This window comes from Cyprinus carpio, chromosome B17 (assembly GCF_018340385.1).
Source record: "Cyprinus carpio isolate SPL01 chromosome B17, ASM1834038v1, whole genome shotgun sequence".
Taxonomy (NCBI): Eukaryota; Metazoa; Chordata; class Actinopteri; order Cypriniformes; family Cyprinidae; genus Cyprinus; species Cyprinus carpio.
Window position 1 is genome coordinate 4,547,573 of NC_056613.1, and position 15,774 is coordinate 4,563,346.

At 37.0% G+C, this 15,774-nt stretch overlaps 1 protein-coding gene across 5 annotated transcripts in view; it reads right to left on the reverse strand.

The window, feature by feature from the left end:
* kiaa0586 (KIAA0586 ortholog) overlaps positions 1-15,774 on the reverse strand; it is a 108,647-nt gene that overhangs the window by 42,866 nt on the left and 50,007 nt on the right. For all 5 annotated transcript variants that reach the window (XM_042743270.1, XM_042743269.1, XM_042743265.1 and 2 more), the window contains 6 exons: positions 13,556-13,628; positions 12,912-13,181; positions 9,758-9,932; positions 9,364-9,537; positions 2,934-3,130; positions 1,928-2,029 (listed from right to left, as the gene is read on the reverse strand). In XM_042743270.1, coding sequence (XP_042599204.1) covers positions 1,928-2,029; positions 2,934-3,130; positions 9,364-9,537; positions 9,758-9,932; positions 12,912-13,181; positions 13,556-13,628 — 991 coding nt within the window. The remainder of the gene's footprint in view (positions 1-1,927; positions 2,030-2,933; positions 3,131-9,363; positions 9,538-9,757; positions 9,933-12,911; positions 13,182-13,555; positions 13,629-15,774) is intronic.

Genomic DNA, 15,774 nt, shown 5'->3' on the forward strand with positions numbered 1-15,774 from the left:
GGGAGTGAAGCGTATGATTCAAAGTGTGTCGTAGGATCTTTGGGTTTGTGTGTCTGTCCTTGCCTGTGTCTTTTTGTGTGTGTGTGTGTGTGTGTGTGTGTGTGTAGAATCTGGGGTCTGCCAGTCCGATGAGTCATGGGCATTAACTGGACACAGACAGAGTGCTGCACGCAGCCATGCTGAGCTGGCAGACCAGAACACCTCTGCCGAGCTGCATCAGGGACAGGATCTGAGAGAAAGACATATGCATTTGCACCTGTTTGTAAGCTATCTGTATTTAATGTTTTAATGCTAATCTTTATTATTAATAATTAATAATGATAATGTTTGTTAGATATCTGTATTTTATTTTTTGATGCTAATATTTATTAATTAAAACTGATGTACACGATTGTGTGTTTGTATTTCAGCTTTAAACGTGTTTTAATGTGAAGTAAATCTCTCTCTCTCTCTCTCGCTCTCTCTCTCACACACACAGACACCTCACTTTACTATTCTACCTCAGTAAAATGTATTTTAAAATATACTTTTTTAATGTATATATTAATATCACATACTTATACAAAAGTATTTTACATAAATTATTTTCATTTTAAAATTATTTTTTTTCAAAAATATATATCTATTTTTATATATCTAATATATAAGTATTAGTAAATATTTAGAAAAGATATAACTATAGTAGTAAACAATGTTAAATTAAATCTTTAAATTATTACAATATTCTAAATAGTCTAATACAGTAAAAATGCATTATTTATTTTTTTAAATCTATTTTAAAAATGCATCTACTTTTTACTAATATGAAAATTCATTAAAAATTTTAATATATATATATTTATATATAAATATTTTTTTTTTTTATTTTATGAATGTTTATTATTTTTTTTAATATGTATATTTTTTTATATAAATAATGTTAAAATGTGTGTCTTAAAAAAATCTTATTTTATAATATATATATATATATATATATATATATATATATTTACTTTTATAAAAATGTACTTTAAATAAAAATACATTTTAATATGTGTTTATTTATATTTTAAACTGAATATATTTTTGATTATTAATATTGAACTATAGCAGAGTACACTATTATACAGGACACATCTTCATAATATTCTAAACAGTCAAAAGCTTTAAAGTGTTCCTTAAATTTTCTGAGAATGTGATTAATTGCGAACTCAACTTCAGTGCACAATCAAAAGAGGAAACGCATCCACAAATGAACTCCACAGATTCTAGCATGAATGTAGAAGATGCGTCTCTTCGCTTATTTCCAGAGAGCTGTAATGATTACTTTAAAGCTAACAGCAGCAGGCAGACCACAGAGAGGCTTTGTCCTCCCAGACGCTTGCTCAGAATCTGCTAACGAACCCACAGAAAAGCAACGGAGCTGCATCTGTTGCTTAGCAACCAGATGTGAATGGCTGAGGTCGGGATTGGAGGAGTAAGAGCAGAAAATGCTGGCGGCAAAATCCCCCCTGAAACATTATACATTCAGCTCCATACACACACGCAAACACACACACCTCATCCATCTTCATCCGCTCGGGCAGGTTCCGAGAGCACGAGCACACAAGCATGCACGGCTTGGCAAAAATCAATGGCAGTCCGATGAGAAATGCAAACCTGGAACAAAACCGACCCGTATAGCAGTACAGCATGCTGGAGCACAGCCAAAATCTAATGGCATAATATCCATCCATTCTCAGAACGGAGCCAAGACCAGCTGGTGTATGAACACACACACAAGCAAATGTACATGTTAGATGACTTATGTCTTGGGTGTATGATAAATCTGAAAGCCTGCAGACATATTAGAGACTGAAATATGGAGAAGTGCTATAAAGGCCAATGAAACCTTTTCATTTTCAAATAATAAGGGTCTACTTAGTGTTCTTTGTGATTTGGGTCTTACATGGGTTGAAGGTGGAGGAAGGATGGTTTCGGCTGGAATCAACGGCGTAGAGGAAGCCGGCCGGCTGCACAGACCACTCTCAATATTCACACCAGGCTGGACCTGCAAACAAAACACAAATCCATTTGAATAAAAACAGCATATGGAACAAAAGCCATTCAGACTGCAGAAGGAAAGTGACATTTTACAATGTGTGATGCAAGTTTGCAAAGTCTTTTTTTTATGTTCCAGAAAAAAGCGAAATGGTATGAAGTGACAAAATCTGACTGACAAAATCAAATTATATTCGAAGAAAACATATTTGGGATTTTTGGACTAATGACATTTCACTGTGGGCGAAGCTATTCAGCATGATGCAACAAACATACGCTGCCATTCTACAGTCTGTGGTTGGTGAGATTTAAAAAAAAAAAAAAAATTGAAAGAAATCTCTTATGTTCAGCAAGGTTATGTTTATTTGATGGAAAAAGCTAAAAAAAAAACAAAAAAAAAAAACGCTTTTCTATTTTTATATATTTGAAAATGTCATTTGTTCCTTTGATAGAAAAGCTGAATTTTCAGCATCAGTACTCCAGTCTTCAGTGTCACATGATCCTTCAGAAATCATTCTATGCTCTTTTTCTGCTCAAGAAACATTTTTTTTATTAATATCAATGTTGAAAAAGTTTTGCTGCTTAATATTTTTGTGGAAACAGTGATACATTTTCCGTGATACAAGATTCTTTGATGAATGGAAAGTTCAAAAGAACAGCATTTATTTGAAGGGAAAATCTTTTGTAAACTTATGTCGTATTTAGAATTTTGTTAAATAAAAGTATTACTTGTTTTCTCAGTCCAAACTTTTAGTAGTGTAATACCAAACAAAAACTGACCATCATGGCTTGTTGGGAAACAAAATCACATTAAAAAGGAAGAAATGATCATAATAACTGGTTATCACACAATGCCATTACTTCTGTCTAAACACTTTTAATTGTAAAAGAGATAAAAATGTAAAAGCTCTTGCCTGTATTTGGAGCTGTGGGGTCCGTTTCTTTGGTTTTGACTGGACCTCAAGTAAAATGGTGTTGGGTTTCCGAATAGCAGGAGCAGGTTTGGGATCAGGAACAGTGATGGGAGGGAAGGAGGTTATTACGGTTGCTGGTTTGTCGCTAATGATGACCCGTGAAGGTACCGGGGCCTGGCTGTCCACTCTGGGCTTACCTAGAGAGACACATGGAGAAGTGGTTAATAATCTGGATTGTAACTGAAAGGTTATAGGTTCTATAGCAACCCACATTTGTGTTGCATTATGAACTGTGTTTCAGAAAGTAATGACATGTGAAATTGAATTTGCATTGCTTGAAGCGGTCTTGCACATTACAGTATTGAAAAGACTGAACTACTGTATAGTAGAGAACTCCCATTTGAACAGCCTATTCACACCACAAACAATAACTATAAAGAGGACAATAATGATAATTATATTAGCGTCCACACCAACACACAATACCAGTCTGTTACACACTACCAATCATTATAGCTGTGATGTAGAGTTCCCTATTCTGACAGAATTAGAATAATAATTAATACTTTATAGTAATTGTTACAGTTATCATCCTTGTTGTGAACAGGCCTTAAATCTTTACAATATTCTAAATAGTCTAAACCTTTAAAAATGTATTATTTATTTAAAAATATATTTGTTTATTGTTCATTTATTTAAGCTGCAGTCCATAAGTTCTGCCTCTTTATCGCCATCTATGTCTGAAACCTGCAATTGCAGTTATTTGTGAATTATCTTCTTTATGTGGGTTGTGCATCGGCATGGCTCCTCAGCGCTTATGATTCTAATGTTTTGAGATGTATGTGCGGCTGTCAGTCACCGCAATGGTGTGGATACTGTACTTAGGAATCGCAGAATCTACGTCTTAGAGGAATCACTCAAATAAGAATTTTAACCGAATATTGTCACCTGAACAAGTTACAAGTCTGCCACTTTCTGACCAACTGAGAAAAAAAGGCTATTAATGATCTGCCACCTGCGGCATCCTCAGGTGCGATATAGTCTACAAGCCAGAACTCCTTCATTTTTTACAGACATGATGTAATAATGTAATGACGCTATGACGAACGGCGGCAAGCTAGTCTTTCCCGCAAAAACCTACCAGTACCACTCAAATTAGAAAACATTATTACAAGCTTACCATTGTGAATCGGGCTAAGATAACGAGATAGTTTTGAACACTGGCTGGTTATGTACTTGCCCAAAAACTGATTTTGGATAAGCGTAACCAAAAAAAGTTATGGACTGCAGCTTTAAGTTAAATAAAATTAAACTGCATTTTCTTTTTGTTTAAAAATTAAATTAAGTATTATTATATATTGGGGCCTGATCATTCACTCTGGGCTTAGCTACAGAGACACATGGAATAGTGGTTGATCTGGAATTGTAAACACTCAGTTATAGATTCTCTTAAAACATGCATTTACATTGCTTTATGAAATGTATTTCAGAAAGTACCAACATTAAATCTGCATTGCCTCAAGTGCTCTTGTGCAGTACCATTTTGTGCTTTGGATAAAATGGTTTACTAAATGATGGCTTATTTACTTACCTACACACTCAAAAAAAGGAAAAAAGTCACCTTTTTATTCAGGCACTGGGAATACGTGAACATGTCTGCAGAGTGAAACATTACCAGAACAACTAGAGGCGAGGTTAAACAAAATCTCCATCCCCCTCTTTCCACAGGATGCGTGAGTGCACTAGGAATACACAGAACGCTCGTCTGCCAAACCCCTAAAGTCTGCACATCCATCGCCCTGTTACAGCGCAGATAACATCAACATGCTGTTTACAGGCAAGGGCACAACGCGACCCCAATACTCACGCAAGAGGGATATTAAAGACAGACGCACTCCTGCAGATGGAGCCCACACACACACACCTACTCATTACTCCATCTCTCAACACACCGCAGAGTGATTGCAAAGGACATCCACAGTACTTTAAACTGCCGTGTCAGCCCAAAACACATTTGCACACATCTGGCCGAGTGAGAAGCCAACATGATTGGCATCTGTTCTGCAAAGGGACCGCGAGAGAAACGGGTTCAGCCAGAGTGCGTTAGCGTGGGTTTGTGTCATCCTCGTTTGCCGGAAGGCAGGTTATAGATGCACATGCCCCATTACATAGAGACGTGAGTCTGGCTTCGGCACATTAACGGCGAACGAGGAGGCTGGCATTAGCATAAATCTGCTGCGAGCGCCGCAATCTGTTTTTCCCAGCCTTCCATGCAAAGCAGGGGAAGCATAAGCTTTACGATTTCCATAATTTGGCTGAAGGGCAACCAAACAGTGGCTCAGGAGCAAGAAGCACTGACTCATCTGGAATGCAAAAATACTTCTGATAGCAAACATGTGGGTTCTGCTGAAGGAAAGCTTGAAAGGAGGTGTTTGTATTCTAGAACCTCAAGAGAGTGTGCGATCTGAAATGCGAAACTAGATCGGACTGATTAGCACAATGATGGACAGTAAGAGATGCTATTACGGGCTATTCGCAAACCAGAGAAGCCACAAGGCGTACAAAGAAAACAAAGACCCAAATGAAGGGACAGAATTCCCAGCCCCAAAATGCTTGGGAATGCGTCCAAGAACATGTAAATCACTGACTTTACTGGACCCGAGGACACTGCAGCAGGAGACCTGGGAAAGAAGATGGAGAGAGCAATGACGAGATGATTAAAACGAAATAAATGCACATAAATATGTGCGCACACGCCCCACTTCTGCAACCACATGCAATTTAAGGCAACAAATGAAGTCACGTCTTCACCACTGGGGATACCACCAGAGCAATTTCGTCTACAATCAATAAAGTACAGGAATTCACCTCAGAGACAGCAAGCTGTGGTGAGCATGAGCCACCAAGCATCTCAAATTTGAACGCAAGGAATTAACATTAACTAATTAGACAGACAGACAGACAGACAGATAGATAGATAGATAGACAGATAGATAGACAGACAGACAGACATAGATAAATAGATATATAGATGGATAGATGGATAGATAGATGGATAGATGGATAGATGGATGGACACAGAAAGACAGATGAAAAGAGATCGATATAATGATAGATAGAATGGTAGCTAGATAGACCAATGGATGGATGGACTGATGAATGGAAGGATAGAATGATGATGATGGATGGATGGACGGACAGACATATACAATGGTAAACAGATGGATAAATAGAGATAGAACAACCCTGTTATTATTTAAAGAAAGGAAAAGTATCATAAAAGCTCCTGAGTTTGACTGAAAATGGGAATGCTGCTGTAAACTGTATAAACTCGGACTTCCCTTGATCGCTGCTGTGTTGATTCGGCTGCCACTTTCTACTCTCTGAGTGCAGAACTTGGTAAGCAGATTTGTGGAGAGCTCGCCTGCTGTCGTTCGCGTGTACTTGAGACTCGGGGGCCGTCTGTGGATGAGCCGCACTGAACATCTGCAGCAGATGAAAGGCTCTCTCACCATTCCCATGGGGTGTTCCGCAATTCCCACTGCCGCCCGCAGAGAGTCACGGAAGAGAGGGAAATTAGGCCAGCTCTAATCTACAGCCCTCCAGAGACCCAGTCTGAGTCTTGGCGAGTCAATCCAATCCAGGCTGGGCCGGTCTGGACTCTCTCCTTCACAGATACAAATACAGAAGTGGCTGGGAAGTTTTTAATGAGAGTCTGGAACTTTCCGCTTGGGTTTCATTCACACATTCGGTGTGACGGGAAATAGGACAGCCATGAGGATGACACTGGTGGAAGATTAAGATGCCTTGGGATTCGCCTCGACTGGTGAAAGATGTGCTTTTAGTCGAGGTGGGGTATTAAAGCAGTTATCAGGAGATCCTTCATTTTTCGTTAGATGAAAGTTAGATGGGTCTGAGATAGACGTGGTTTTGGGAATGAGATGGTGATGCTCTGAAGTGTAGACTAACGTGTTTAACTTACTTTGCACTTTAAATTTAGATAAAAAAAACAACATCCCTGCTGAGAAGACCAGATTAAACCAGCATCGCTCAATAATAAGGATGGCCAGACAGTCAGTGTGAGAGTTTTCATCCAGTCACATTTTAATGATTTGATCATGCATGTGTGGTTTTATGTCTTCCGAACATAAACATGGTTTTCTCTGATGTTCTGAAATTATTATTACTGTTATTATAATTATTAAAAATGTTTTGCTAATTCTGTTGAATTCAGCTTATGTAAATATGTCGAGGTAATGCTGCAAGAAAGCTACGCTTAATTATAAATACTACCCTTTTCTTGAACCTATTTAGAAAACTTGTTATAAATGTAAAAAAAAAAAAATCCTTCTCGTATAAAAGTCATCACTTTAATCTGGTTTTTCATAAAGTTTCCTTAGAGTATGTCACCTGAAGAGGATATGTTAAATGTAAACATGTAAGCACGTTTTGGAAAAGTAGCAAATAATCCTCTGCTTTAAATGCCCCTGTGCAGTAGATTCTGCTATTTTTTAATACTGAGAACAATTTTTACCACTATATTTTTATTGTTATCTTTATAGTTATTGTCCTTGGTGTGAACAAGCTTTAAGAGCCCACACTTCTCGTCACAGGAATATTTCTGCAATAGTTGCCTGTTTCAGACACATGCATTAACATCAGTGTTACAAAAAAAAGAGCTAATGTTTAATGCTAACATTTTAGCTACATTAGCATTGTGTAGTTGCAGTTATTCCTTACGAAATTCGAAATAATGCATCTAGCAGTGAAAGGAACTTCAATATAAGCATGAAGGGAGTTCAGTGTCTATGACGGCGATCAGGGCCACTGCATTGCAGATGTGATTAGCGAGTCTTTGTTCACTCTAGCATGGCTCAGATCAGAGGTCAGTCCAGCATACCGGCAACCGCCCACAAAAAGCCCACCTGCCATTTCAAACATTACTAGGCCATTTTCCGCCAGTTAGTTTCATTCTCAATACCCTGAGCCACAATTTTGGAAACATTTGAATACTGTAAACAGCTTTAGTGGAGCAAAGGTGCTTTGTCATTGCCATTTTTTGCGCAATACCTTTAATAACCTCTATAGTCCATTGCAGAAAATAACAACAGCAATTCAGCTGTTACCAAACTAATGGATCATTTCGGCGCCAGGAGGTCGTAATCCTCAAAAGGAAGTGGGGTGGGGGGTGGGCGGGATAAAAGAAACTAATCAACTCATAATATGAACGCTTTCAAAATGTTTTCAATTGGCTATTTGCAATTACTGCCCTAAAAAGTGCCCTCGTAAAGCATGACGGTGTTTTCATACATATGGCTGTTCGGGCTAATAAACAGAATTACCTCCAACCGCACAAGGTCGGACCTGAGACGAAGCTCGCAGTGATTGGAAGTGGGAAAATGAGAGCGTAATAGAAAGGCATTAATGTCCCTGACAGAGAAGTGATTAAACGAGAGCGGCATAGGAAGGCTTTTTAACGAGTGGAGAGGCAGCCGTAATTAAGAGCTAAACTCACACCCCTGAAATGTCTGTCCAATTAAGTCCATTCTTTAATGCTGCCGTGTGCTCAGAGCCAGCCGGAGGAGAGACTCTTTATGACTGCAGCATGTGGAGGCTGTCGCAACCATTCATGCCGCATCGGACGTCTTTGTTTCAGAATGTTCAGAGGTTTAAGGGACACCGAACAGCAAACACTGCGTCATGGGTTCTGTGTGTATTTGTTGCAATCAAAAGACAGGAATGCATCTCAAATCACAGTGACGTGCGGAGCTAGTGTTTAGGCATCATAAAAAAATCTTGATGCAAATTTTGTCTCAAATCATTTCACTCACAAGATTACAAACACAACAAAACTCCCGTTATCATCAAAAACGCTGTCTTAACGGACTTGCACGATTATTTGAAATAAAACCAAAATTGCAATAAGGCTTAGTGCGTTTATCAAATGACAAAGACTTTGATTTAATGAAATAAATAATATGAGCTTTATGACACAACATGCACCATGTTCCCAAACTTGTAACGAGTAACGCTTACCAACAAAAGAGAGGCTTTAATGGCTTCCTGTGTTTTTTATTTTTTTTTGTCAAAATAAATGTTCAAAGATTTAACATTTGAAATAAAGACATTATGACAACCGTTAATATTAGAATTGAAAGTTTACAGTTGTAATGTAAAATAAAATATTATTGGCTTTTTTTTCTTAAAAATGTTTCTATTTTACATAATAATAATAACAACAACAACAATAATAATAGTTATTATTATTATTATTGGTAGTAGTAGCAGTAGTAGTACATAGACATATTGACATATAATCACAAAATGTTGGTCAGATTGTGTGGTTTTACAAACACAGCAAACTTGCATTTTAAATCACCCTTCCTAAATCACACAGGCCTAGCAGTGAATGATTTCTACGCATGCTTACCTAAAGGTATGGCCATGGGAATGAGGTAACCTCGCAATGGAGAGCCAGGCTGCTGCTGTTGAGCAGGATCACTGGGGCTGAACAGGAAATGGGGCTCAGAGACTGAAGACTGCGGCGCAGGAACAACATCCACAAACTGGCTAGTTTGGGTTTTAGATGACTTCATCTTCACCCCTATATGAGAGAATGAAAAGGGAGGGCCGATGACATTCAAGAACTTGGACAGAAAAGACAAAATTAGGAGTGATCATGATTCTTTTTCAAGACTATTTTGGAAGTTACTAGGCAGTACGGCCAACCAAATGTCCCCATTAAAAAATAAAGCCATATAATATAACAAATCGTAAAAGATCATTGGAGGATGGCAATTTCTACTTGAAGACCTTCACCTTACCTTTGACAGCCTCTACTACTTTTGGTCGTTGCGGTTTGGATTTCAGCGTGGGGGAGTTGAATCGAAGGTAAGGGCTTTTTTTAAGCGTTCGTCGATGACCATCATAAAGGGCTTTTCCATACAGCCTCGCCAGATACTCCTCATCATCCTGAGATTTTAGCACAACCGGCTGAGCCTGCAAGAATAATATACACTAGATCAACAAAGTGTGTGACACGTTTTATAATAGCAAACATTGCATTGCATACTGTGAAACTCTTATTTGCATGGTAAACATGGCACTTTATACTATGATACAGTACACTCATATCTATAGTAAACATGGTGAACTATGGTAAGCCACGTACGTTCACCAAAGCTGCATTCATTTGTCAAATTTTATTACAATTTAAAATAACTGTTTTCTATTTGACTATACTTTAACATTTTAATTATTACGCTGAATTTTAAGCAGGTTTTACCAATATTTTTTTAAACCAAGATACGTGATTATTTTATTTTCATCATTTAATTTTACTTGAATAGAAAGTTCAAAGGAACAGCATTTATTTGAACTAGAAATGTTTTGTAACATTAAAAATGTCTTTCCTTTTTGCTCAACATACTGTCTCCTTGCTGAATAGAAGTATTTCTTTGGTAAACTATGATCTGCTATAAACATGCACTTATATATATGGTGAATATAATAAACTAATACTATAATACACTCATTTCTATGGTAACCATTATACTTTTATACACTGATATGTATACGTATACAAAAACAAACACTCATATCTACAGCAAACATGACACAATATACTAAATATATAGATATATAAGGACTGACATACTGATCGTAATGTGTTTAAAAAGTAGAAAATGATAACACTGCTTATGTAAAGTGAGACATCGCCAATTTTTCATTTAAAACTCATGGCAACCCCAGAGCATCTCAACGCTCAAGCTTTTGTAACTGTGTGCTCTATTGTCTGGATTGACTGCACCTTTACCGATAGTAGCAATTAAATGCCTGAACGGCCTCCACACATAGCAACCTGCAGATAACCACTGGATGTGTTGCTAGGTTAAGAATCGTCCACACAGACACCGGGCAACGTGGACGGCCATTAACAGGACCAGGCTTGTGCCAAACACAGATAAGACAGGCCTGCGTCTCATCTTCGCGCTCTTTATTTTTAGCAAATTAGTGTCGGGGCAACATATGGGTGCTCAAAGCGGCTCATTTAGAGAAAATGCCACTGAGACACAGAGAAGTATTGAGCTACAGTGTTTACATCCAGATGGGCCATTTTGGGAGTGTTGTGAGCTTGTCAGGTCACGCTGCTAAGTAAACAACACATACAGGAATAAACACTGCAAACAAACAGGTTAGCAGATCCTACAGTTCATTATCAGTTTCAATAGAACAGACAGATGATTTGGACCACAGCCAAATAGCCAATTATAAAGCTCTAGTGTCATATAATCATAATCTACTGCTTACATAGGCAGCATCCAAACCACAATGAACCCTCGTACAATAAGCCTGGCTTTTCAAACGTTTTAATGCCAAAAACCCCAAAACATGTTGATTTCACAGAATCATATATTCCTATTCTGATTTTATTTATTTATTTAATTTTTTTTTTTTTTTTTTTGAAATCAGTAAATACTGGCTGAGGCTGAGTGTTGTAAAACTGAAAGGCATTCAAAAATTCAGAATTAGGTTTAATAAGAAACATGTTTAAATCTAAGAAGTGAGTTTGACAATCTGGTTTATTTCTGATATTTTTGGTTTGGCTGTTATAATGCTATCTATCTATCTATCTATCTATCTATCTATCTATCTATCTATCTATCTATCTATCTATCTATCTATCTATCTATCTATCTATCTATCTATCTATCTATCTATCTATCTATCTATCTATCTATCTATGTCTCACACACACACACACACACACACACACACACACACACACACACACACACACCATATATTTCTAAATAAATTTTTCTATCTATTATTAGAGAGATATGCATAAACCAAAAGAAAAAGTTTCAATTTAATTTTTTCCAATCAATATTGTTCCCTAAAAATATATTTTGTATAGTTTTTTTCTTTCTAACTTTCCATAAACACCCTAAAACCCTCATGAGCAATATTTTTAACTCTTTCCCCACCAGCATTTTTTTAAAAAGTTGCCAGCCACCGCCAGCGATTTTGATGATTTTCACACAATTTTTGATGGCCAACAGTATATTTTGCTGTATGGATATTTGAATATGCAATACACCAAAATAAAGATCAAAGCCTCTACTTTAATAAAAAAAAAAAAAAAAAAAAAAAAAAATTTTTATTTTTTATTATAGATTTTAATTTTTCTTTTTTTTATCAACACTAAAATATAGGTACAGTAGGTTTAATAAAAATGTATGATTTTGAGCAAAAAGGTGAGAAAATCTGGATAATATTCAGTACATTTATCAAAGCATAAATCCAGTAAATCGCTTCCATCAACACCTGAAAAGCTTGCACAGCCATATACCACTTACTGGATCAACATTTTACTCCATAACATTATGCAGTTTTCATTTATATGCTGTCTATTGCTGATGATCACATTATTTATCACATGCATCTGTTTACATAAGAGATTGTGAGTTTTTCCGTCCTGTTCACATGTGTTTTTGTTCGGGAGGTTTTGTACTCGTTCAGAAGATGTGTAATAGCGCCCCAAGTGTATAACAGTGAAAACACGAAAAGCTGTAAAAACTCATCAATGGCAGAGAAGCGTTGTCTTCTAAATGATGAGATAACTCCTCAATGGCGGGGAAAGAGTTAAAGATACGTTGTCGAGTTAAAACATTCATCTTTTACAAAAAAAAAATATATATATCTCGAGACCCTTCCATCTTTTCTATCAGCACCATAACTGGATACTACTGTGTGGTGTCTACCTTTTTTTAAAAGCAAAAACATGTTCTGTGTGAACGGCCCTCTTCGAATTTGACTGAAATGAGGTATTTCTCAGCCTCCTACCTGGAAGAGTCAGGAATATGATGTCTAGGTAGGCAGCTCATTAGGTATTGCAACAGATCACCAGAGGAGTCTGGTTACTGTGAACACATATGGCACTACATTAGATAACACTGACAGAATCCAGCTCACCGACTCTCGCTTCCCTTCAGGTCTGGTTCTGACGGACAGAGCGGGTTGTTTGCTGTGTGCCAGTGTGTTTTCTGCTTGTGCTTTAACTGAGCTTCTCAGAGAGGTTTTCTTGTCTGCCGCAGAGGTTTCGCCCCCCCCTCTTCCTCTTCCTCCCCCTCTCGGACCAGCCACACGTCCGCTCCTGCTCCCCTGGCCCTGCTGCACCACTTTAGAGACTGCAGCATCGCTCCTCTCCACAAACCTCTCAGAGCTCTCCCTCGCCAGCTCATCCTGCCAAGACAAAGAGAAGGAGAAAGAGACAGAGGACCTTGTGGTCAGAAACACTTGAATGTGTGCTCAATGGATTGTGCACTGTAATATAAACAAAAAAAAAATGCAGACATTTTTGATGTGCTATGTAGTGAGTTTTTGTCCATTTTATTGTTTCCCAGGTAAATAATCATAAACGTGATTATTTGGAAAAGCAATTGCAGACCTCTGCTCAATGCCAAGCATTATCAAAGGCAAAAAGCACTAATGATTATTCAGATATTTTCTCTTTTAAACCAGTATTTTGGAGAACAAAGAACAGTGACAGATTGTGCAGAAACACCAGATTGCATTTGAAGGCAGAAAAAGAGACTAAATCTTTCAGTTCAACTCACCTGAATGTCCTTACTGAGTGTATTGATCCAGGCATCAACTGTCTTCTTTATCCTCAGCTCTTCACGGACATCTCTACAGGACGAGACACATGACAAGTCGTCAGCGTCTTCAAAGACATGACAGAAAAAACGATTCATCTATAAACTCGAGCAACAGAGCTACTTTTCCTGATGGGAAACCTTGTTGTGTTGCTCCAGGCACGGTTAGTCATTCTAGTGCTTTATATGGTAAAGGTTCAGGGTCAATTTTTAGCTACTTTTAGAGAAGAATTTACCCCGAGCTGTGAATTTCATTTAGTATTTGGAAGGGAATGCACAAACACAAATCTTTTATCATGAATTCCTAAATAAAGCCAAGCTAAATTAAGAGAATTTAAATGGATTGAATGTGTGCAGTGCATGAAATGGAGACTTACATTGTTTTAACAAGGATGCATTACTATGCTCAAAAGTGACAGTTGAAATATGTTAAAAAACCTTTGTAAATTTTTATTATTTAAAAAAATCCTGAAAAAATATACATAACATGGCTTTCAATGTTTTTAACATTGATAATAATAATGAATGTTTCTTGAGCAGCAAATCAGCATATTAGAAGGATTTCTGAAAGATCATGTGACACTAAAGACTGGAGTAATGATGCTGAAAATTCAGCACTGCATCACAGAAATGAATTACATTTGAAAATATATTAATATAAAAATGAACATAAAATAGTATAATAAAGAATGATATGATATATGAATAGAAAACAGTTTTTTAAATTATACTAACATTTCACACTATTACAGTTTTTACAGTATTTTTTTATCAAATAAATGCAGTATTGGTAAAAGAAGAGACTTCTTTCAAAAAATTAAAAAAAAATTGACCTGAACTTTTGAACGTTAATGTCAATATTAGGGCTGTACAATATGTATTATTGTTATTGAAGGCAATGTGCTGTTTTATGTTATGCATTTTTTATGATTAAAAAATGCATTGGTTTTAAGAGATCAATACCGTATCTATTAGACCTTGCTGTACTTTTTCTAATTTATGCATTGAACTTTTTTATGGTAAGTTGCATAAGTACTAAACATCTTTCATATCCAAACAATATATCTTATAGGCTACTTTTAATGACAAATTTAATTTAAAATATGTGAATTTACTTATGTATTGTGACTTAAAAAAAAATCATATTTGCTCCAGTAGCTTGTTAATTAAAAGTAAAAACTATAAACTATTGATATCTACAAAAAATTCTTCCTGGATTAAGTTAAATTCCTTCAGAGATAAATGTATTTCAAAACATGAAAAAAATGCGTGCATCCAATCTTCAACTGTAAGATAACAGTTAGATTAATCTTCTAAATGAACTGAACGGATTGGAAACCAGATCTGCGCTGCGGTACATATTTTGGCATAAACAAGGACAAAAACAAACACAGTTTGTTGGACTTCTGTGAGCATAGTTTTTCTTATTTTCATATTCTGAATGCCTGAGATCCCCAATCTCAATGAGGGAAGACATCTGCAGGCAGAGCTAATCTAAATGTGGCATACTGCGTTTAAAGACGCAACAGTCTTCCAGCGTTTCTCCGCTGCACACATTATGCTAATGCCCTGCTGTCTATTGGCCTGTTAGCCCATCTCTGCATCACTTATTGCACTGTATAAATCATAGAGATGAGGAGACGAGTGACAATCCCAGCATGCCGTCCAACTGCTGCTTTGAACCGCCAACAGCCCATGTATCTAATGCTTGCTTCCCTTTTCCTCTTTTCATCTCTGAATTTCTGCTCAGAGGGTTTATAAGAGCTGAAAAAGGAAGTGTGTGCTTATGTGGGTTTGTGTTTAAGGGCACACTAGAGTTCATGCTACGCCAAAAAACGGTGCAAATCCATTGAAGGGATATCATTAGAACCTAAAAGAAAAAATGCAAGGGTTTCTGAAAGTGACACTCCTGAAGCCAAAAGACGAGGGAACGAGGGACAACTAGGGATGTGCACCACAACATATTTCCCTAAAATGCTACACTCATTGGGGGATGCTCAAAAAACAGCAGGACATGGTGCCAAAGACATTCATCTAAATTTGTCTGGCAACAACAGCACTGATTTAATTTGGAAGAATTGTAACTTTTCAGATAGGATTTTGCTGAGCTGCTGAAGTATAGAACACTGTCAGAATGTCAGCATTAATGCACTGAAGCTAATAATCAAACCATTAAAAAA